Source organism: Carcharhinus amblyrhynchos, chromosome 24 (genome assembly GCF_965287045.1).
Source record: "Carcharhinus amblyrhynchos chromosome 24, sCarAmb.v2.hapA, whole genome shotgun sequence".
Lineage (NCBI taxonomy): Eukaryota > Metazoa > Chordata > Chondrichthyes > Carcharhiniformes > Carcharhinidae > Carcharhinus > Carcharhinus amblyrhynchos.
Window position 1 is genome coordinate 21573608 of NC_137347.1, and position 24005 is coordinate 21597612.

At 41.6% G+C, this 24005-nt stretch overlaps 1 protein-coding gene across 1 annotated transcript in view; it reads right to left on the minus strand.

Annotated features, from left to right (window-relative positions):
• Nucleotides 1-23802, minus strand: part of psmb2 (proteasome 20S subunit beta 2) — a 36246-nt gene extending 12444 nt beyond the window's left edge. The window contains exons 1-3 of the mRNA XM_080211129.1: nucleotides 23627-23802; nucleotides 17056-17178; nucleotides 11274-11344 (exon numbers count right to left, since the gene is read on the minus strand). Coding sequence (XP_080067255.1) covers nucleotides 11274-11344; nucleotides 17056-17178; nucleotides 23627-23717 — 285 coding nt within the window. The 5' untranslated portion in view covers nucleotides 23718-23802. The remainder of the gene's footprint in view (nucleotides 1-11273; nucleotides 11345-17055; nucleotides 17179-23626) is intronic.
• Between the last annotated feature and the right edge of the window lie 203 nt (nucleotides 23803-24005).

A 24005-nucleotide genomic window follows, 5' to 3' on the forward strand; every position in this document is an offset into this window, starting at 1 on the left:
AATTTGCCATTGCAAAAAGACATTATTCAAGTTTTACTTACATTCCAAAGTAGAAGAATGCTTTAATTTCTGAGTAGTATTCAGCAATGTGATTGACTCTTAAATGCCCTCTGGTCTAGCAAGCCATTCAGCTTATCAAACCATTATGAAATTTTTAAAATGAATAATGAAACTGGATAGACCACTGGACATTGATCTCGGCAAAGACGACCATAATGACATACCCAACTCTGCTATTCTGCCAAAATCCTCCTAACAGCTCGGGACTTTGTGCCAAAATTGGGAGAGCTATACCACAGACTTGTCAAACAACAGCCTGGCATAGAGATATTAATGAAGTCATATCTTACAGACCGTCCCACCATCCCTCGGTATGCTGTTCCCCTCCGAGAGGTGACAGCACAATGTCAGTTTACAGGGAGTTGCCCACGGATGACTCAACATCGATTCTAGACCCCATGAAGTTTCATAGCATCAGATCAAATATGGGCACAGAAACGTCCTGCTGGTTATCACCTACCACTCCCCCTCAGCCGATGAATCAGTACATCCCCATGTTGAACACCTCTTGGAGGAACCACCAAGAGTGACAAGGCAAAAAATGTACTCTGGATGGGGGACTTCAATGTCTATCACCAAGAGTGTCTGGGTAGCATCACAACTGGCTGAGCTGGTCAAGTCCTAAAGATGTGGAGATGCCAGTGTTGGACTGGGGTAAACACAATAAGAAGTCTCAACACCAGGTTAAAGTCCAATAGGTTTATTTGGTAGCAAAAGCTAATAGCTTTCGGAGCGCTTGCTGCTCCTCTGTCAGGTGAGTGGGATTTCAGTTCGCAAACAGGACATATAAAGACACACACTTAATTTACTAAATAATAATAAAAAATAGGCATACTTTTGTAAATTGAGTTTGTCTTTATATGCCCTGTTTGTGAACTGAAATCCTACTCATCTGACAAAGGATCAGTGAGCGCTCTGAAAGCTAGTGGCTTTTGCTACCAAATAAACCTGTTCGACTTTAACCTGGTGTTGTGAGACTTCTTACCAAGTCCTAAAGGACACAGATGCTTAACTGGATCTTGGGCAGGTGGTGAAGGAACCAACAAGAGGAAAAACATACTTGACCTTGTCCTCACCTATGCATCTGTCCATGACTGCATTAATGGGAGTGACCACCGCAGTCCTTGAGGAAACCAACTCCCATATTCTCCATCATGTTGCTTGGCACTATCACCGCGTGAAATGGGATAAATTTCAACCAGATTTAGCAACTTAAAATTGCTTAGCCATGAAGTCTGTGGGCCATCAGTAGCAGCAGAACTGAATGCAAACACAATCTGTAACCACATCTCCCTACATATCCCCCACTCTAACATTACCATTGAGCTGGAGGATCAATCCTGGTTCAATGAAGAGTGCAGGAGGGCACACCAGGGGCAGCAGCAGGTATGACTGAAAATGTGGTATCAAGCTGGTGAAGTTACAACACATGACTTGAACGCCAAATAGCAAAGACAGCATGTGATTCCACAACCAACAAATCAGATCGAGGCTCTGCAGTCCTGCCACATCCAATTGTGAATCGTAGTGGATAATTAAAAACTAAATGAAGGAGGTGGTTCCAAAAAATATCCCCAACCTCAATGAAGGGGAAGCACATCACTGCAAAAGAGAAGGCTGAAGCATTTTCAGCTATCTTCAGCCAGAAGCACTGAGTAGATGATCCATTTTGACTTTTTCCTCATGTGCCCAGCATCACAGATGCCAGACTTCAGCCAATTTGATTCACTCCACGCTATCAAGAAACTGCTGAAGGCAACGGACTCTGCAAAGACCAAGGGCCCTGATAATTCCAGTAATAGTACTGATGATTTGAGCACCCATAACTAATTGCCCTTAGCCAAGCTATTCTAGTACAGCCATTACACTGGTATCTACATGGCAATGTGGAAAATTGCTCAGGTATGTCCTGTTCATAAAAAGCTGGATAGACCCAGCCCATAATTACCACCCCAGTATACTCCTGATTATCAGCAAAGTGATGGAAAACGCTGTCAACAATTTATCATGCGGCACTTAACCAGCTCCGTGGCTCTTAATTTGGGTTCCACAAGGGCTACACATATCTTGACCTCAGAGCAGGCTTATTCCAAACATGGACAAGAGAGTTGAACTCCAGAAGTGAGGTGAGTGACTACTCTTGACATCAAGGCAGCATTCTACTGAATGTGGCCTCAAGGAGCACTGGCAAAATAAATGGGCATCAGGGAGAAAACTTTCCACTGGTTAGAGTCCTAGCCCAAAGGAAGATGGTTGTGGTTTCGGAAGTCAAACATCTCAGTCTTGGGACATTACTGCAGGAGGTCCCTAGTGTGTAGTGTCCTAGTCCCAACCATCTTCAGCTGTTTCATGCCACCATCTCTCTCATCATAAGATCAAAAATGGGGACAGACATTGATGACTGCACAATATTCAGCACTATTCGCAACTTCTCAGATACTGAAGCAGCCTGCTTCCAAATGCAACAGGACATGGACAATATTTAGGTTTGGGCTGATAAGTTGCAAAAAACATTCATATCTCATAAGTGCCAAACATAACCATTACCAAGATGAAGGAATCTAACCATCTCCCCATGACATTCAACGGCACAATAATCACTAAATCCCCAGCTATCCACATCTTGTGGCTTACCATTGACCAGAAACTGAACTGGACCTACCATATAAATACTATGATTACAAGAATAGGTCAGAGTCCGGAATACTGCGGGCAGTAACTCACTTCATGACTTCCCAAAGGTATCCACCATTTGCAAGGCACAAGCAAAAAGCGTGATGAAATATTTTCTACTAAACTGGAGGACTGCAGCTCCAACAACACTCAAGGAGCTTGACACTATGCCTGGTAGATTGGCACCCACAGACATTCACTTCCTCCACCAACGACAAGATGCAGTAACTCTACAAAGCTCCTCGACATAGTATCTTCCAAATTTGCAACTTCTACCAATTAAAAAGTCATGGTCAGCAGATGTATGGGACATCATCACCTTCAAATCATAAACCATCTTGACTTGGAACTATATCAGAGTTCCTTCACAGTCACAGGTAAAAATCTTGGAACTCCCTTCCTAACAGCACTATGGGTCTTCCTACATTATATGGACTGCAATGGTTGAAGAAGGCTGTTCAGCAACACCTTCTGAAAGGCAATTAGGAATGGGTGTGCACATCCCACGAACAAGAAATAAAAAATAAACACAGCAAATGGTGTAGTAATGTTCCTGTTGTGTTCAATATTGGTGTTGAAATCAAACACTGCTAAAATTTAGTCAGAAGTATTAACAATTGGGATTTTGGTCATCTAAATACAAATCAGGAGGTAACAGCTTCACCGGTTCAGACTTAGCTTAGAGATGCTATTTAATTCATATTATTCAAGTAACTAAGGTTTTAGCTTTTTTTTGCTGGAGAAGTTTTGGGGAGGGAAACTAGAAAACAATTCATCCCCCTAGTTAACTTTGTCACCTCAAATGTTCTTTTCTTCCAGCAGTTTGATTAATAACATAAATCATTGAATTCTCCAGTGCTACCATCAAAACTGATTTCTATCCAATAGGAAGCATCTTGGTAGGCAAGATTTGTTTATTTTTGAGTCTCCTAAAATGAGTTGACCAGTTAGTACGGCATGATATAGACAAACAAGTTCCAATCAAACTTGAGAGTCGAGACAATTTATTTTAAGGAATGGCACAGATTAGAATTTTACATGGTCTTTGTATGAGGTTTAGTGCTCTACCATTCAACAGCCATTTGCCAGTGTAGTGATTTCTCAATAGCACTTGTTATCTTATGTTTAAACATTCAATGGCAAATACACAATTAGTTTTTGGCCAAAGAAGCCATGATTTTCAGATATGATCACCCAGCATTCTAATCACAAGCAAAATGTTTCTGGCCAGCTGTGGAACTCCGTTACCTCAAAGCCCTGTTCGTAAAAGGAGATGCACAGGGCAAGTTTGCTGCACAGATTAAAATCGAAGTCATTGGATGAACTCCAGGAATTTAACTTTACATATGGGAATTTAGGAAAAAAAACGCAAACATGCTCATTACTAAATTTAATATTCCAGCCCCATGAAGATGAATTTGGAGTTTCAGTTAGCCATCGTAATAACAATGGATTTAATTTTAATGGAGAAGACACAAACTGCAAAACCGCAACATTCTTGATTATGCCTCTCTGATTTGAGAAACAATACTTTCAAGTTATGTTTGACGGAGTGATTTTTATTCCCCACAATATTTCCAATGCACGACAACATGAATAAACACCTTTCACACTATTTGCTGTTCAAGATTCAGTTTTGACAATACTATTTAAATTCACCTAAATAAAGATATAGAAATCTTTTGCCCAATTCCCTAAAGGAAAACCACAGATATTCTGGCCCGATTCTGGACTGAGACTGTGTCTATGTGTCTAATCCGGTTGCCACTGAGGCAAAATAACAAAATGAACAATGACATGTTTTTAACTACAGTGTATTAGCTGGAAGATTGACATACGTATGAACTGAGTAACATAATCTGAACGAGCTGGGACTTGTTCAGCCTGATGTCATCATGTTACTACTCACAATTCTGAGTGCACATTTAACGAGCGGCACTCTGTCAACAGATTCATGAAGTCCAAATATTTCACTGTTCAAATAAGGAATGGAATATTTAAGTCATAACTGCCAATCATCTTCTCAGAAAAATGTTACCACAAATAGTAAGTGAAAAATAGCTTTCACATAGAATCCACAAAATTGGGTAATTAATATGCTTCTTAGGGGAAATGTATAGTGCTCAGATATTAATAATATTTCAAAAACAACTGCAAAATGGTGATGTCTTTAATCATGCTTACTATTCCAAAAATATAAATTTAAGACTCCGGAGGTTAAGGCCGTCAAACATATTAAGCATAATGAATTTTATCATTTGAGGAGGTGGGGTTTAGTTAATAACTGCAGCGTGTTGCGGTGTCTAGAATCCAGGACAGGCAGCGACCGCAGTTCTGGGAAATAAGTGTCGTTCCACCCTTTAACTCACTTTAAACACATTCTTCCATTGACAGCACTGTTCCAATCCACTGGGGAAAATTAAACAGCTGGCTAACTAAAAACGTTAGGTGTCAAGGGAGGGCAAGGTTCAGTGCCAATACAACATCATCAATTATGGATAATTTAATTGGGATGTTTTGCCCACCCTTCTGTGCAAAGTGCAAAGGGGGGGCCGATGAGACGAGCTGATTAGGTGTCTGACACTGATCATGTGATTAACAACATATGGCACAGGTGAATGCTGCGAATGGTTGAGTCTGTGTTCCCTTGCCAGAGCACTGCAATTGTGACTTGCTACAACTGATTAAAATAAATTCAGTAATAAGGTAATTAACAAGTTTTGGTTAGTGGAGGTTGCAAGGTGCAGTAGAGTTCCCCAGTGTTTGATCCCCGCAGTCTGCCCTTGCCTAGACTTGCCCAACAGCCTGCCTGCTCCAGGTGGACTACACAGCGGAGAGAGTACTGGCATGGGCAGATGTGCTGTTTGGGGGGGGGGTTTTAAAAATACTTGCTCTTGCAGATGATACCTTGCAAAAGTCTACAGCAATAAAACTAGCAGTCACTATACCACAAAGGCCAATCACGAAATAAAGGATCTCCCATTTAAAAGAGAGATTGGGAGGTGAAACTTCTTCTCTGAGGGTCATTAGTCTGTGGAATTCTCTATCTCAGAGCAGTGGAGGCTGGCTCATTGAACGTTTTCAAGGCTAAATTAGACAGATTTTTGGTCCAGAAGAAAATTGAGTTATGGGGCCATAAGATGATCAGCCATGATCTTATTTGATGGCGAGCCAGGTCTGAGGAGTCAAACTGCTCCTATTTCTTACGTTTTCACAACATTTCACCATTTTAAAAAAATCCAAAGTTTTGGAAGAGAAGACACAAACATTCCATATTTTCACTGAGTACTTCTGAATATCAAAATACTGACAGTAACTTAATTTTTGTACAAGTAAATCTAGGTTTTATAATAGTTAGTCCTTGAATATACCCTTGGCACTAAAAGCACCAAAGAGTACAAGGGGCCTACTATTGTTATTCACGCGGAGTTTTCCTTCTCAAATGATAAGGATCTTCCACGTGGTATACAACAGAACCTCTCTACCTCTTTAGAAATCACCTAATGAGCGTGAAAATGAAAGTGAAAATATCGTCATAGAAAATGCAGCACGTGATCATCTTCCATGTCTAACAAAGCCTTAGGATTAGTATACAACTGTATTAGTTCATTTTAACCCAGGCATGAACCAAAGACCACTCGAGTATAATTTTTCCCGCCCAAAAAGCTAAATGCCTGCAGGGTTGGAAGGGGAAAATTATGCATGGAGGTTGCGCATTTCTCGAAAAAATGAAGATGACTCTAATCTGTCTTTTTTGGCATCTGGCATATATAATAGTGTATCATCAGACAATTTTAGGATTACAGAAACCACTAAGTGCCATAAATATTTTACACAGTGATACATGAAAAGCAACTCAATGGCTTTTGATATATAATCATATGGGTGGCATGCTGGCACAGTGGTTAGCACTGCTCAGTGTCAGGGACCTGCATTTGATGCCTGGCTTGGGTCGCTACCTGTGCGGAGTCTGTACGATCTCTCCATTATTGCACGGGTTTCCTGTGGGTGCTCCAGTTTCCTCTCACTGTCCAAAAAGTGTGCTGGCCAAGCTAAATTTTCCCTCAGTGTACCCGAACAGGCATTGGAGTGTGGCGACTAAGAGATTTCCACCATAACTTAATTGCAGTATTAATGTAAGCCTACTTGTGACACTAATAAATAAACTTTAACAAAATGTACCAGTTTACAGTAAACTGGCTGATGAAAATAATTAGTGGGGTAATACTGGAAATAACAATCTGGAACAGCAGTGAACAATTCCATACAACACAGACCAAAATGTATTGACATCCCTAATAAATTTTTAGTCGTTGGGGGGAATGGAATACAAACATAAAACAAATTAAAGATATTATTCTTGAAGAGATTATCTTCCAGCGTGGTTCATTCTAGGAAGTTCAATGATCTAATCCCATAGCATTACTAGATATATCAATATTGCTTCTCAATCATCACCCAAGACAGCGTGGGACATTTTACTCATCCACTTTCACTCACTTCCTCTAACAAATCATGCACCATTACCAAAAATCAGCTCTCTGGGGAAGTAGGAATATGAATGTTGGAACTATATCAGCACCAGGTACTGTAACACTTGATCATCCTTGCTACCAGTCAGTCCATGCTGTAGCACTGTAGGTAAATAAGGTTGCTTGAGCAATTCTGTGAATTCCCATAGGTTCACACTTTATGACAAAATGGAAATTAAGAGCTTAATTAGCCACAAAGCCAGAAAGAAGGAATGGAACCCCTCTACACTCAATATTGAATCCAGATTAGCTGATCATTAAGGTATGCTTTACCTACTCAAAACCAAAGTAATACCCCAAAGCAAGATCCTCGAACAGTTTTTCCTAAAGTTACATAATATCCAAGTGTCTTCTTATAAAATTCTATCGCCCATGTGCTGTTATAACATTTTCCCTTTACTTTGCAGAATCTAGAACAGCAATGCGAGTTTGACTTCTAGGCTGGCCACAATGGCATAGCTTCATTTGCTTAAAAGAGAGAGATTTTAGCCAGCAATTACAAGGTCAAATTTAAAGGTATTCTTATATGCAGAGATTTATAAGAAATGGATCTGAACATACAGATAACATACACTGCTTGTCTGGGTTTTAGATGATGCATACATATATAGGAATAAATAAAAAAATCATGCAGTGTTTCAGAGGTTGAATAAGTGAATACCTGCAATTGCTCACTTGGCAAGTTCATAAGTACACCAAATAGAAACCAACTGTTACATTTATGAAAAATCAGATATAATGCACCAAATGATATGAACAATTTTTCTCGTCATCAGCAGCTGATGAGGTGGAAGAGTCTGTCAATGCAGTTAATGACGAAGTAATTTCAGCTTCAAGTCCTGTTTACCCATTACTCCTGTCCTTGCTTCTTGTTATCCCAATGTCTAGTAAATTCTCATCCTGGTATTTAAAATCACGTTTTTATTCCTCCTCTGATTTTCTCCAGTCATATCATCTCTGGAAATTCCACCATAGACACCCCCCCCCCCACCAAATTCTCTCCCTCCTCTAAAACCCTCCCAAAACCAAACTTCTTGACTAAGCTTTTCATCATTCCATCCATTATGTCCAGCTATGATATTTATGTCCATTTTTTTCTGATTAAAATAAAGATGCAAGAATGGCATAAAGGAACTACATAAAAGTTATTGCTGATGATTACATATTTTAAAAGTGCTGCCACTTTATCTGCAATACGTAGCACATAGTGAACAGATAAGCTTGGCATGTGAAGGCTGCCTGGTATCCAACATAAAAAAAACATTTTAAAATCACTTGATAACCTAGAATTTATTTTGACATTTCTCATCTGGTTTTATAAAGTGAACTACATCATAGAATCCCTACAGTGAGAAGGAGTCTGCACTGACAACAAACCCACCTAGGCCCTGCAAACCCACATATTTACACTGCTGATGGCTCTGACACTAAAGGGCAATTTAGCACGGACAATCAACCTAACCTGCACATCTTTGGATTGTGGGAGGAAACCCACGCAGATAAGAACATAAGAAATAGGAGCAGGAGTAGGCCATCTAGCCCCTCGAGCCTGCCCCGCCATTCAATAAGATCATGGCTGATCTGTCGTGGCTCAGTTCCACATTCCCGCCCTCTCCCCATAACCCTTAATCCCCTCGCTTATCAAAAACCCATCAACCTGCGTCTTAAAAATATTTAGCGAGGTAGCCTCCACCACTTCAACGGGCAGAGAATTCCAGAGATTCACCACCCTTTGAGTGAAGAAATTCTTCCTCAACTCCGTTCTAAACCGCACCCCCCCCCGCCTTTATCTTGAGGCTGTGCCCCCTAGTCCTACTGTCCTTTCTGAGCGGGAAGAGTCTCTCCACCTCTATCCTATCCATCCCATTCATCATCTTATACGTCTCAATGAGATCTCCCCTCATTCTTCTAAACTCTAACGAGTACAAGCCTAGTTTATTCAGCCTCTCCTCATAGCTCAACCCCCTCAACTCTGGCATCAGCCTAGTAAACCTCCTCTGCACTCCCTCCAAGGCCAAAATATCCTTGCGTAAGTACGGCGCCCAAAACTGCACACAGTACTCCAGCTGCGGCCTCACCAATGCCCTATACAGCTGCAGCAAGACCTCCCTACTTTTATATTCAATCCCCCTCGCTATGAAGGCCAGCATCCCATTAGCCTTCCTGACCACCTGCTAGCTGGGTTTTTGCAACTCATGCACAAGGACCCCGAGGTCCCTCTGCACCGTCGCCTGCTGCAGTTTTTCTCCACGTAAGTAATAATCCTTCCTACCATTATTCCTACCAAAGTGGGCCACCTCGCACTTGCCAACATTAAATTCCATTTGCCAGTTCCTGGCCCATTCGCCCAGCCTATCTAGATCCTTCTGTAGACTCTCCACACCCTCCGCGCAATTTGCCGTTCCACCAATCTTGGTGTCATCAGCAAATTTCAACACCATACACTCGGTTTGCAGAGCGAATGTGCGGACTCCACACAGACAGTAACCTATGGTTGTAATTGAAACTGGGCCCTGGTGCTGAGGCAGCAGTGCTAATCGCTGTGCTGCCCATTCTTTTCATCATCTTCAGCTTACATAAAAATGATTAAATGATAATGTGCATTGTTCTATTTTTTTGAAAAGTTTTTTTTGTTAAGAGACTGACAACTATTGCTCCACAATATGTAGGTTTAAAAATAAAATTCCTCACAGAGAGGGGAAAATCACATCACATCATTGTTGACTCTCCACTTAATGGCCTTTTTTTGGAACTGTACAGGTTTTGGAACAGATTGTCAAATATCAGATATTTTTTCCAATTTTTATGTTGTCACTCCAGCTCTGTCCAGCAACTGGTTTTAGAGCAATGTCGACAAAAAAATTAAGGGTCTTTTTTTTGGCAACAAGGTTCTAGATGGTGCATGAGGGTGGCTGCAGGTAAATTGTCTCTCTCCTCCTTCAGTTCCTACTCAAATGTACTTGGGACTCTATTTCAGGTCTTCCCTGTGAATTCTTCTCCTAAACTCAGTGCTTGGGATGCAAATAACAGGCACGTCTATATTTCAATATGTTATGCTGCAACACAATGTGATCAAGAAGAATGTCAAACCTTGATGTATTATATTAAAATTGTACATTTTACCTTAAGCTAAATAATGCACTTGCGTTTATAACCTCCAGTTTTTGGGAAAGATGGTGAAATAATGCTGGATTTATAATATTTTCTAAGTAACAATTTTTAAAAATTAATTTACTTCCAATAACAATGGGGTCATGGGGAATCAGGGCAGTTTAGTAGTAAATGGTATATTAGAATGACTTCAAAAGACAAAGGGAATATCTGTAAAATGGGCAACATGTGAAAATTAAGTTGGAAAAATGAAAAGATATGCGTTTTTAAAGTACAGGACAGAGGTATCTTGTTACTCTGGCACATGGGCCCATAAAAAGTGGCAGCTCCAGTAGATCAGGCTAGAACATAATATTATAATACTTGATTTTGTATCTAAGAGATTGCTATAAAAGAAATGGAAAAAATGGGGGAAAACATTACAATTTTGAAGAGTTGAGAAATAAGGCTCTTCCATTAGTATCGACAAGGTTTAGAGCAATTTGACGGAAGTCTTCAAGATTATGAACTGCTATGGTAGGTTAAGCAGTGATAGGATGTTCTCCCTAGCTGACAAAATATTAACAAGGACACAAAATTAAACTAGCAAAAAAAGGAGAATGAGGATGTTGAAATTTTCTGATATATTGGTTAAAATTGGTATTCTAAAGAGTCATTTTGTTAGAAATTGGATTTTAAAGTTGCCTGTAAAAAGGGAATATTAAAGGGATGGGGAACAAGTCGGAGATTGTGATTATAGACCAAAGTTCCTCACGGGCAGAAAGACACCAGCACTGATGTGGTTGACAAAATGGTATAACATAATATCATTATGATGCATCTCCATTAACAAAAGTCCAAAATCATTTTTAGATGAAGTCCATAATGCCCTGCAAGCTGCCATATTCTTTCACTTACCCGGCTTCGGAGGTACTCTGCCAGGTTTTTGCGAGTGAAGTTGGCAGCTGCCGTAGGGGACAGTTCATAACCTGTAATGATAGAATAATGATGAGTGGTCCCTAACTTGTGATAAAATATGCAACGTGTAATGTGACAAGCTACACTTGAAACTCATTTTTTTTCATATACACACTCTCCAGTGGCATTATTCATAGTAAACTGAAAGGGACAATTTTTATTATGAAAGCAATGTTAAATCATCTAAAGCACTATTAAATAGTAAATGGAGAATTGTGTCTGGATAACTTAGTTGTAAAACACTCCTTCCTGACTGTTCCAGAAGATTACGGGTTCATGCCCTATCCTGGTTCTTGAACATCAAATTGGTTGAAAGTTTTATGCAGCACATTGTGATTTGGATGAAATGTTAAACTTATATCCCCTCTGGCTGTTTGGGTGGATGTAAGGGTTCCATGGCATTATTCAAAAAAGAGCAGTGTCTTAACCAATATTCCTTCTCCTGACGCCCTGGCAAAAAAGGATTATAATTATCTTAGAGCAAGAGGGCAATGCTAAGACTCAAACTTATAGCCAGAATAGTAAATAAGTATTTCAGGTCCACTCTCAATCAGGTATTGCGCCAAATTCATGAATGCCTAAAGAAACAATTTGTCCACACACAATTCACTAGCTCACAAATCTGAGCAGGAAGTTTACAACGTGGATGTACAATGCAGCTTCAATATGTAATGTACTAAGGGATTCCCACAGGCCTCACTTAAGTTTCATGGACAGCTACTTGATGTTTTGCAGAAGTGTTGTAAAATGATCGCTGAAGTGCAGAAAAATGCTTTATTTTGGTACAAAAGGAGGAATTCATGGAAAAGATAAAATTAAAATAATGCAGCTATTGTACACATACGTTTCGGTCTTAATTTCATGTCTCATCAGAAAGACAAGTTCAAGGATGAAACTGATTCTGAAAGAAGATTTATCAATAGGGACAAAAACACATAAGAACAGGAACAGGATAAATCATTAAAGCTAACTTTAATTTACCACGTTCACACAAATTTGTATTTGAACAAAATGATTGTTGGTGAAAATTATCTCTGACTTCTACTTGAATGCAGACTCAATAGAATCATAGACTCCCTACAGTGCGGAAGGAAGCCATTCAATCCATCAGGTCTGCATTGACTCTTGACACAGCATCTTGCCCATGCTCACCTTGTCCTATGACTTTAATCCCACGTATTTACACCACTAACCACACCCCGCCACCCCCCCCCCAAACTACACATCCTGGGACATTAAGAGGCAATTTAGCATGGCCAATCCACCCAACCTGGACTGTGGAAGGAAACTCACAGACATGGGCAGAATGTGCAAATTCTACAGACCCTAGGCTGGAATCAAATCTGGCACTGTTGATGTGAGGCAGCAGTGCTGACCACTGTGATTTATTTTCTTGCATAGGAACGTCACTGCTGTGGTATTCCATAAATTAAATGCATAGAAAATATATAATTCAATAGGATATTTCAGTGGATAGAATAGCTGCCCACCACGACTGAGCTATGGACAGCTATCCATTTACTAGAAACTCTCTCTGGCAAATATCCTAATCTGCACTGATACAAAAAGAAACAAAACAGGAGACAGAATTAAGGAGGCAACAGAGTGACAAACAGTTGTTGCTTAGTTGAATGTGGGGCTAAAGGGATTTGAAACAGGTTTTTGCAAACTAATTCTATCCAGCAGCATGGAAAATAATCAACTTTCAAAGTTGATTTCACAAAACTCAGTGCTGTTAAAATAGTTCAGTATCTGCTAAATTCGTAAAGAGAATTATTACATTGTAAGACGTGGTTAGGTGCATTGACCCAAACAGACGCCGGATTGTGGCGGACTAGGGGAACTTCACAGTAACTTCATTGCAGTGTTAATGTAAGCCTTGTGACTAATAAATGCTTTTTATATGAAAAGGAACATTTTCAGCTTCCTTGATGAAGCTCACAAGCAATTTTTATTTCATAACTGTGGTGTACATTTAAATCAGACTTGATGACCATCATGCAACCGTATGCAGTGCAGCCACATGCTGTTTCCTCCCCCTCTGAAAACACTCATGTCTTGGGAAACCCTTATATGTTAATAAACTTTGAAACAGAATATTGCTAGCAATTTAAAAAACCTGACCTTAAATACTGACAAAGCTAATATTTGTTCATGGCAATACGAACACAACATGTAAATACAAAAGAATACTCGCGATTGTAACATACGTTGCCACACTTCATGGCTGAATTCTTTTTCCTTGTTATAATTAATTAATTTTGGATAAAATATATCAAAAATCATTTCCTCCATCAAGATTGGGAGTTATTAAAAAAAGTTTTGTCCTGAAAATCCAAAAAAGGATTTTGCATCCAGACTAAAATCCAAAGTTTTGACTACGATTACATGGCTTTTTACTATAAGATATGCACTAACTTTCTACGTGCATTCAAAATTTGTACAGTTTACATTGAGTTCAGGAGTCAACTCAGCTATTTAACATCCAAAGCCAGCAAGCCCAATGTAAATTTCCCAGCGTGTTCCTTTAATTTGGCAAAAGATGAAACATGCTCATTTTTCACAATTAAACACCGTACAATCAAGTCAATCAGCATGGATGCACAAACGTATGCGCAATTTGATCATTTTTAGGCATGTAAGCAGCAGTAAATAATTTCATACGCTGATTTTTTTAAAACAACAAATCTTAGTGCATGTGTCTACTGCATCATCAGCCTTCATACAGCTATTCAACAAAAGGATAAACTTTACACTGGAAATTAAGATTTAAAAACTTAGTGAAGAGAGATCAGGAGGTCAACAAATCAAAAATCACTCACGATTACTTAGCCTCAAATTTATGACTGACCAATTCTGATTTGGTTGAGATAAAGATGACGTTGTATAACAAAAATAATAAACACACATCATGGAATGGATTTAATACAGCCTGTTGTGGTGGAAACGACCGCAGACAAGTGTACTTTTTGGGGGAATGGCCTGACATAAATATACAGGCTGTCCCAGAGTGTACAAGGGACACGTGGGAGTCCAGGTCACCAGCAGAGGGACATCAATATGCCCTTGAGCTCAATACAATTTCATAGCAGCTCAGGGATTTTAGTTTCATGCACGTAGCTTTCCTGCACTATCAGAAGGCCACTCAGCAAGCTCCAATGGGTTTGAGCTTGCCAGTGGCCTCTGGAGGAGTGGTGGTATGGGGAGGAAGGGTTGTGTTTGCAGACAGACACTCCAGGCACAGGCATCCCAAATCTAGAAAATCCTGCCCGAAGTCAATGAGCTTTTGCATGGCCTGCCCCCGCATAATTCCTATGGCAGACGGGACAGGATCATTATCTCCTACAGGGACAAGGCATTGGGAAAGTCGGGGATTGGGGGTCTGTGCTGAAAGTTATATTCCTGCTCTTGCTTCCAATCCTCCCGCTACTTCTCCCAGCCTTGTCCCACTTCCATTTACCTTTGGTCTAGGGCCCCATGGTGGTGCTGGGCCTCAACACCAGCTGCCAGCATGTCTGATAGTTCTGGTGGCATCAGAAGCTGTCAGTCTGTGATTTTGGTTGGTAGGACATCTACCATTAGGGACCTTAGGCCTTGATAAGGCTCAATGATGCCACATAAGTGCATGAAGGGCACTTGATTCCTCTGGACCACCCCCATGAAACTGACAGGGCCTAGCTCAATAATCAATTAATATTCAATTACTAAGCTAATTGGCTGGTTCTTTCCTTATTTCAAATCCAGTGCATAGCAGCAATTCCATTTAGAATAAAGTGCAAATGTGTTAATAGAAACTTAATCTCTCAACTTTCAGTTACTGTGTTGCAATGAACAATTGAAACAGACTTATTACATCAGCATATTTCAAAACTGAGCAAATCTTTATATTTAAGAACTAAACTAAAATGAACACTAATAAAAATAAATTACTAGAATTTTGACATAAAATATTTTGTTGCATGTTCAAAAGATAGAAAACATACTGTTGCATTCCATTATGGCAGGTTAAGACATAAAATATCTTATTTATGCAATGTATATATAATCTGAATCAATTATTCTGTAAATCCTGGCTGTTAAGAAGTTACATTACAAAATGTTTAAGAATGAATAGATTTCAATGTAGTTTTAATAACAAGATACAATTAGATTTGACATAAGAACATAAGAAATAGGAGGAGTAGGCCATCTAACCCTTCGAGCCTGCCCCGCTATTCAATAAGATCATGGCTGATCTGAAGTGGATCAGTTCCACTTTCCCACTGTTTCCCCATATCCCTTAATTCCCTTGTCTGTCAAAAACCTATCTACCCGTGACTTAAATATATTTAGCGAGGTAGCCTCCATCACTTCAACTGGCAGAGAATTCCAGAGATTCACCACCCTTTGAGTGAAGAAGTTTCTCCTCAACTCCAATCTAAACTGCACCACCACCTCCCCCCCCCTTATCTTGAGGCTGTGCCCTCTAGTCCTGCTATCCTTTCTAAGCAGGAAGAATCTCTCTACTACCCTATCCATCCTTTTCATTTGACAATTCTAAGATACAGTTTAGTTAAAGCTAATTCAAAGACAACGAAGAATGTTTTCTGTGGCTGGTGAGTCTAGAACCAGGACTCTCAGCTTCAGAGGCCATTTAGGCTGAGGCGAGGGGGAAGTTCTTCACACGAGGTGGCGAATCTTTGGTATTGTCTGTCCGAGGGGACTGTAGAAGCTCGATCAATGAGGATGTTCAAGACAGAAACTGACAGATTCTTTGCTGTCATGAAAAATGGCAATAGTGGGAGGAAATGGCTTACAGGCAGATATCAATCATGATCTGTCTGTTTGGCAGAGCAGGTTAGATGGGCTGAATGGCCTACTCCTAATAAGAGGAAAAGTAGTACACCTCAGCAGTGTAGCTCAGGAAGTTACTGATGATGAGTATTAACTCCTGAAGCTTTACAACAGCAGAAGTGGTCAAGAAATAGGCTCTCTCAAGTGACAGAAGTAGTAGTTTAAAATTCTCAATAGAAAAAGAATCAATTGAACAAAACCACAGCAGGCTGAATTCTGTGATTTGTTCTTTGACGGATACCCAAAAGTGACAAAATTGTGCATGCAATGTTTCAGTGCATCCATATTGACTGGCTTGATGGTAGGATGATTAATTTGTTGCTTTATTATGGAAAATGAGCATGTTTGATCTTCTACAATATTACAGAACATGTTGGGAAATTTACATGTGGCTTGCCAGCTTTGGGTATTGTTTGATGTCAAATGGTCAGAGCTGAGATGTGAACTCAGAATCAATGTAAACTGCAAATCTGAAACACTTGTGGAAGGCTACAGTGATCAGCTTGTACTCAGAGACAAAAATATTATCAAAGCTTGCAAATGTGGTCCTTTAAACAGACAGAAACCTTAAAAGGGAACAGACTGATGCCAAACTATGCAGATTTTTAAAAAAGTCTGTCTGAGTTTTGACAACAGTACAGATTCCATTGAGGGTACTGGCTAAGAATTAGTGAAAAGGTTAAACTCTCATTTTAGCGCTTAAAACATTGGAAAAGCTCCATACAGACCACGTAGTTGTAGGCTAATTACAAAATAAACACTAGCAAAAAAAACCACTGATCCATAAATATTTTAATTGCTCTCTGTCAAATACACAATTGCTGATCATTTTAAAAAATGTGATCAAAATCACAACTTAAGTCCTCAAAGCAGAACACCGGTTACCCACCATTTCTCATTTTGTAAAGCTGTACATTTTTCTGAATGTATTCTGCAAACTGGACAGTGTCTCCAGCTTCTCCGACACATAGCAGCATGATCTTCTCACTCAGTTTAAACATTTTATCATAATCTAAATGAAACAAGGAAATGAAGGAACGTGGAAATTAGAAACCATGAAACAATATATGACAGCAGAACTTAGAGATCCATTCTTCTAAACCTAATGATTTTAGTGAGAGAACAACTATGTCACAGAAAGATACAATATATGTATGCAGTAAGTACAGAAAGTCACTTACTCAACACAAAGCACTCTTCAAATTACGACAGGTCAGTTAATCATTTCATATGTATACAACAGATACTGACACTTGAAATGAATTACTCTACCGGACAATTATATGACTCCCATATTGTTCAAGATCACTGGGTTGTTAAGCATATCCTAAGTCAAACTGAATAGCAAAAAAGAAAGTCAGAATAATTCTGATTCTCTAGCATGAAAACAGTGCCTGATCAGTGAGAAATTGCTATTAACACACAGACGTAGGGCATCAATAAGCCTTTTATTCATTAAACATACTGGTTGTAGATGATGGTAAACCCTACAGTAAATGACTCCTGGGTCCGTCCCATGATTATGAGATCCACACCAGAGATTAGGAACAGCAAAGGGAGGAAGACGCTGGTGGGTGTCGTCTATAGGCCCCCGAATAATGATCTGGAGGTGGGGCGGGCTGTTAACGCGCAAATAAGTGCGGCGTGTAGGAATGGGACGGCAGTAGTTATGGGGGATTTCAATCTGCATATTGATTGGTCGACCCATGTTGGACGAGGTGGGCTCGAGGAGGAGTTCTTGGAATGCTGCCGGGATAGTTTCCTGGAACAGTGTGTGTTGGAGCCGACGAGGGAGCGAGCTATCTTGGATCTGGTGCTATGTAATGAGGCGGGTAGAATTAGGGACCTTGAGGTGAAGGATCCTCTTGGAGAGAGTGATCATTGTATGGTGGAGTTTCTGTTGCAGATGGAGGAGGAGAAAGTGGGTTCCCGGACACGTGTCCTTTGTTTGAATAGAGGGGAGTATGGTAGGATGAGAGAAGAATTGGCGAATGTGGACTGGGGGAGTGCGTTGGAAGGTAGGTCTGCTGAGGAGCAGTGGAGGATCTTTAAGGAGATCTTTCTTGGTGCTCAGCAGAAATTTATTCCGATGGTCAAAAAGGACAGTAGGAAGAGAGGTAATAAGCCGTGGATAACGAAGGAGGTGAAGGAAAGTGTTAAATTAAAAGCGGAGGAATTTAGAGTAGCTAAGAGCAGTGGGCGAGAAGAGGATTGGGAAAGGTTTAAATGTCAACAAAGATTGACAAAAAAGTTGATAAAGGAGGGTAGAAGAAGCTATGAAGCTGGGCTAGCACTTAATATAAAAAAGGATAGCAAGAGTTTTTATAAATATATAAAAAGGAAGAGGCTGGCTAGGGTGAACGTTGGTCCCTTAGCGGATGAGAAAGGGGACCTAGTGGTAGGGGATGGGGATATGGCTAAGGTCTTGAATAACTTTTTTGTTTCTGTCTTCACGGAGGAGGACGTGAATAATTTGCCGGGTGTTAGCGATGGAAAGGTGGTAGGACTGGAGGGTCTTAATGACATTACTGTTACTAGAGAGGTGGTGCGCGACAGACTGGAGGGGCTGATTGTGGACAAGTCCCCAGGACCGGATGGAATGCATCCGAGGGTTCTGAAAGAAATGGCGGAGGTGATAGTGGATGCCTTGGTGGTTATTTTCCAGACGTCGCTGGATTCCGGGGAAGTGCCGGAGGATTGGAAAACGGCTAATGTTACGCCGTTGTTTAAGAAGGGTGCCAGGCAAAAGGCGGGGAATTACAGGCCGGTTAGTTTAACGTCTGTGGTAGGTAAAATGTTAGAATCCGTCATTAAGGAGGAAATTGCGAGGCATCTTGAAGGGAATTGCTTGATAGAGCAGACGCAATACGGTTTCATTAAAGGGAAGTCGTGTCTGACAAATTTACTGGAGTTCTATGAGGATGTGTCTAGGGCGGTGGATAGAGGAGAGCCGGTGGATGTGGTCTTTCTGGATTTTCAGAAGGCGTTTGATAAGGTACCTCACAAGAGGTTACTGCAGAAGGTCAGAGGACATGGAGTTGGGGGTAGGGTGTTAGCGTGGATAGAGGATTGGTTGTCAAATAGGAGGCAGAGAGTGGGGGTCAATGGGTGCTATTCGGATTGGCGGTTGGTGACTAGTGGAGTGCCCCAGGGGTCGGTGCTGGGGCCTCAGCTATTTACCATTTATATAGATGATCTGGAGGAGGGAACCGAGTGTAGGGTGTCGAAATTTGCTGATGACACCAAGATTGGGGGAAAGGCAAATTGTGCGGAGGGTGTGGAGAGTCTGCAGAAGGATCTAGATAGGCTGGGCGAATGGGCCAGGAAATGGCAAATGGAATTTAATGTTGGCAAGTGTGAGGTGGTCCACTTTGGTAGGAAGAATGGTAGGAAGGACTATTACTTACGTGGCGAAAAACTGCAGCAGGCGACAGTGCAGAGGGACCTCGGGGTCCTTGTGCATGAGTCGCAAAAACCCAGCCTGCAGGTGCAGCAGGTGGTCAGGAAGGCGAATGGGATGCTGGCCTTCATAGCGAGGGGGATTGAATATAAAAGTAGGGAGGTCTTGCTGCAGCTGTATAGGGCATTGGTGAGGCCGCAGCTGGAGTACTGTGTGCAGTTTTGGGCGCCGCACCTGCGCAAGGATATTTTGGCCTTGGAGGGAGTGCAGAGGAGGTTTACTAGGCTGATACCGGAGTTGAGGGGGTTGAGCTATGAGGAGAGGCTGAATAAACTAGGCTTGTACTCGTTAGAGTTTAGAAGAATGAGGGGAGATCTCATTGAGACGTATAAGATGATGAATGGGATGGATAGGATAGAGGTGGAAAGACTCTTCCCGCTCAAAAAAGACAGTAGGACTAGGGGGCACAGCCTCAAGATAAAGGGGGGGCAGTTCAGAACGGAGTTGAGGAGGAACTTCTTCACTCAAAGGGTGGTGAATCTCTGGAATTCTCTGCCCGTTGAAGTGGTGGAGGCTGCCTCGCTAAATATTTTTAAGAAGCGGGTTGATGGGTTTTTGATAAGAGAGGGGATTAAGGGTTATGGGGAGAGGGCGGGAAAGTGGAACTGAGCCACGACAGATCAGCCATGATCTTATTGAATGGCGGGGCAGGCTCGAAGGGCCAGATGGCCTACTCCTGCTCCTATTTCTTATGTTCTTATGTTCTTATAACTCAAACTCTCAACCCAAAGCAATAAGAATCAGTGAAAAATGTGGAGTTGGCCAATACTTTTCCCCAACTGATTGGAGCAAGCATCAAGTAGTTTTGATAATATATGTTCAACTACATTTTGTCCCTTTGAAATTGTTAGATTGCTGTGCTCATTTATACTTTCACTTTCAATTTGCTCAATAATGCTGAGTAATACTGAGAGCTGAGGTGAAGCCTGAAACACTAAAAACAGGAACTGTAGTTCTTATTTAAATACTGATAATTCTGGATGCTCTGGGATAATAGTTATGACTGTCTTTCATTAAAAACTGAAAATGTTACACTGAGGACATTTTGTAGAACAAAGGACTCATCAACGCATCAAATTAGTGATTATTTCCACTAGATTGACACAATGCCAGTTTAAAATACAAATTAAATAAATTACCACTATCCAATTTTGTAAACTTAAATTAACACTAGAAAAGTGTTCAATGTTGTTTATAGATTACTCGAGACATGCTCCACATATTACTTTCAAAAAGTGTCAAAAACAAGTTGGTTTTCTAAAATGTTTCCCCGCACCTGAGTATAACCTAACATGTACTAATACCATGTGGTTTTATGAATCATGAACAGTAGTAATTCTATTCCTGTCAATGCTTAAAAATAAGTTTTTTGCAATTAATTTTAAATATTCTGAAACATGTGCCCAAAAGAACTTTGAAGTGTGTTTAACAGGACTTATGTTACACTGCATTTGCTAATTAGATGTGAATTAGATTTAAGGTACATTTTGAAGTCACACTGGATTGATAGCCTGCAGGTAATATTCCAATCTGTTTCTCACCATAGTACAGTAAACAGAACAGAGGAAGCTATATGGCATCACTATGATTAGTACTTTAATCTGCTATTGGAAGTGAGAACACTCAGCTACTTAGTGACAATAACTTTGTGACTCTTTTTGGTATCCTCAACGACATGTCTGCAGTTGGCCATTTACTAAATCACAAGCTCATTTCCAGCTCCAAAACCTGTACCTATCTTTCCCAAAACTCTATTGATGGTGGGTGGGTGGGGTCCCCAAAATAATTCTAAGGATGGGATTTTATGGCCTTGCTTGTCCTGAACCCGTTAAATCCTGCCCAAGGTCAACAGACCTTCCCATTATCCACCCAGCCTAATTGTCATAAAAGTCTGAAAATGGAAGTGTTCTACAATCTGATTTTGGGCGAGTTTGGCACTGCAATCTTCCCACACTCTGTTCAGTTCTTCTGACAGCTGGGAGATTTGCACTGGTAACGAGGGGCAGAAGCTAGGTACACCAGGGAAGCCAATTGGAGCGCACTTGGGAGCCATTGCACAGGATGCCCTGATCTCCCAGTGAACTGGGGCAACTTCACCTACTGAACCCCTCCTCCTCCAAGGACTTTGAATCCCCACCCTCATCATCAGCGGCATTGCTAATCCCCACACCAACATGGCTTGCCAACATTGGGTCTTCAGGATCCACCAGATGAGTCCAAACATGCCCATCTGCCTTGCAGAGCTTCCCTGCCATTGTGCCACCCCCAGGCACACTTATGGTGCCTAAATGGGCACTGCCAGACTGGCACTGCCCAGCCATGCCCCCAAACACCTGGGGGCTTCAATGGCTTCTGATGCCCTCAGTGTGGCCATGGCACCTGGTCTCTGCTGGCAGACACCAGCAGGTGGAAGATGCTGTGCAGGAACAAGTCCTTTAACTCTTGCTAATTGGCTTTATGCTCTTCTTGGACACGAAGGCGATCTCGCCAGCAAAATAGGGGAGGATAGCAAACCAATTCATGCCTGTTTTTTAATCCTTGCCAGCAATCTACCCGGCTCACTACGCTGATCAATTGGCACGGTGAGCCACTAAGATTGCGTCCTATATTTGAATCTCTATAATCAGTCTCTACTGACCACGATGAACTATCCTCCTCTTTCTTCTCTACTTGTCTGCAGCCTTTGACACAGTTGACCAACAATGTCTCTCCACTGAAGTCTAGCAAGCAGAGACTGAACTGGATCATTTCCTTATCTATTCAGGTCGTAGCGAAGGACCTTTATCCTCAACACTCTTCCGTTTCTCATCTACATCTTGCTCTTTGCTGACATCATCCAAAAACATTGCTGGTTCTACATGCACGCCGACAGTATTCAGCTCTCCCTAACCACATCTTTTGACCTTTTCATTATGTACAAACTGGTCTGACATCCAGTACTGGATGAGCGAAAATTTCTCCCATCTAAAAATTGGGAACACTGAAGATATTATTTTCAGTTCTCACTACAAACTCTTTACCCTTGCCACCAACTTCATCCTTACTTTCTGACAAGTACTCGAGTCTGAAGGAGACTGCTCACAATCATGGCATCATAAGTGAATGTTACTTGGTCATTAAAGCTGTTTATTTCCACCTCTATAATATTGCCCAACCTTATTACTTCCTCAATTTATTTACTGCTAAACTCTATTCTAGGCCTTTGTTACCTCCAGGCTTACTTACCCTAATATATTAGTGGTCAGTCTCCCATATTCCACACTCCATACAGTTGTTTTTAGCTCACATTCTAATACAAACCCACTTCCATTCAGTAGCACCCATGTACTTGCTGGGTAACAATATCTTGATTTCAAAATTCCCATCTTTGTTTTCAATCCCTCATGAGCTTTGCTCGCTTTGTCCCAGTAACGTCCATCCATACAACCTTCTAGGATATCAGAGATCCTCTAATTTAGCCTCCTGGATGTTCGGTTAGAGCAGCAACCTCAACATTCTCTATCCTATCGCCAAAAATCAACAGAGCAAGTTCCCCACACTCCCCAGAAAACAACTCTCCTCCACCTCCCATAAGTAAAGCAGGTTTCTCATGAACCCCCATCTCAACCAAGAAGCAGAGCTCTATCACCCACCCCCAAAAGGCAGTAACTCCCTCTCAATCCCAACCCCCAGAAGGTAGTAGCTCCCCATTCCTCTCACTCCTATCGAGCAGTTGACCCACCCCCGCCCCCCACCTTCCCCCATCCCCGCCCCCGCCCCTCACCTTCCACCTACCCCCACCCCTCACCTTCCACCTACCCCCACCCCTCACCTTCCACCTACCCCCACCCCTCACCTTCCACCTACCCCCACCCCTCACCCCCCATCTTGCCCTGCTCTCACCCCACTACCGCCACGCTCGCTCGCTCCCTCCATCCACCCCCCCCCCTCCCCCGGTGTCCCCAATGAGAGGAGGCCTCTGATCCTGGGCCTGCCTCCGTGCCGCGTTCCGACGCCTCACCGTGCTTCATGGCGACGATGCTGCTGGCCGCGACCGTGTCGGAGGACACCAAGACGAAGTCTCTGCCCTGAATTCCTATCAAATACTCCATGGCGGGACAGCTCAAACACACCGGCACTCACTCAGCAACGAGCCTGAGACAGCAAATCCAACCGCGCTTGCGCGGGAACTCAGCAACACCGCGAGAACAGCAGCACCATGCGTCACCTCCGGGGGCGGGGTTTAGCCCAGAGAGGGAAAATGTTACAGATATAGACGCAGAGGCAGTGAATGTTATAGAGAGAGAATAGACGAGAGTGAATAAACAGAAGGAATGTTACAGAGAGAGAATAGATAGAGTGAATAAACCGAGTGAATTACAGAGAGAGAATAGACAGAG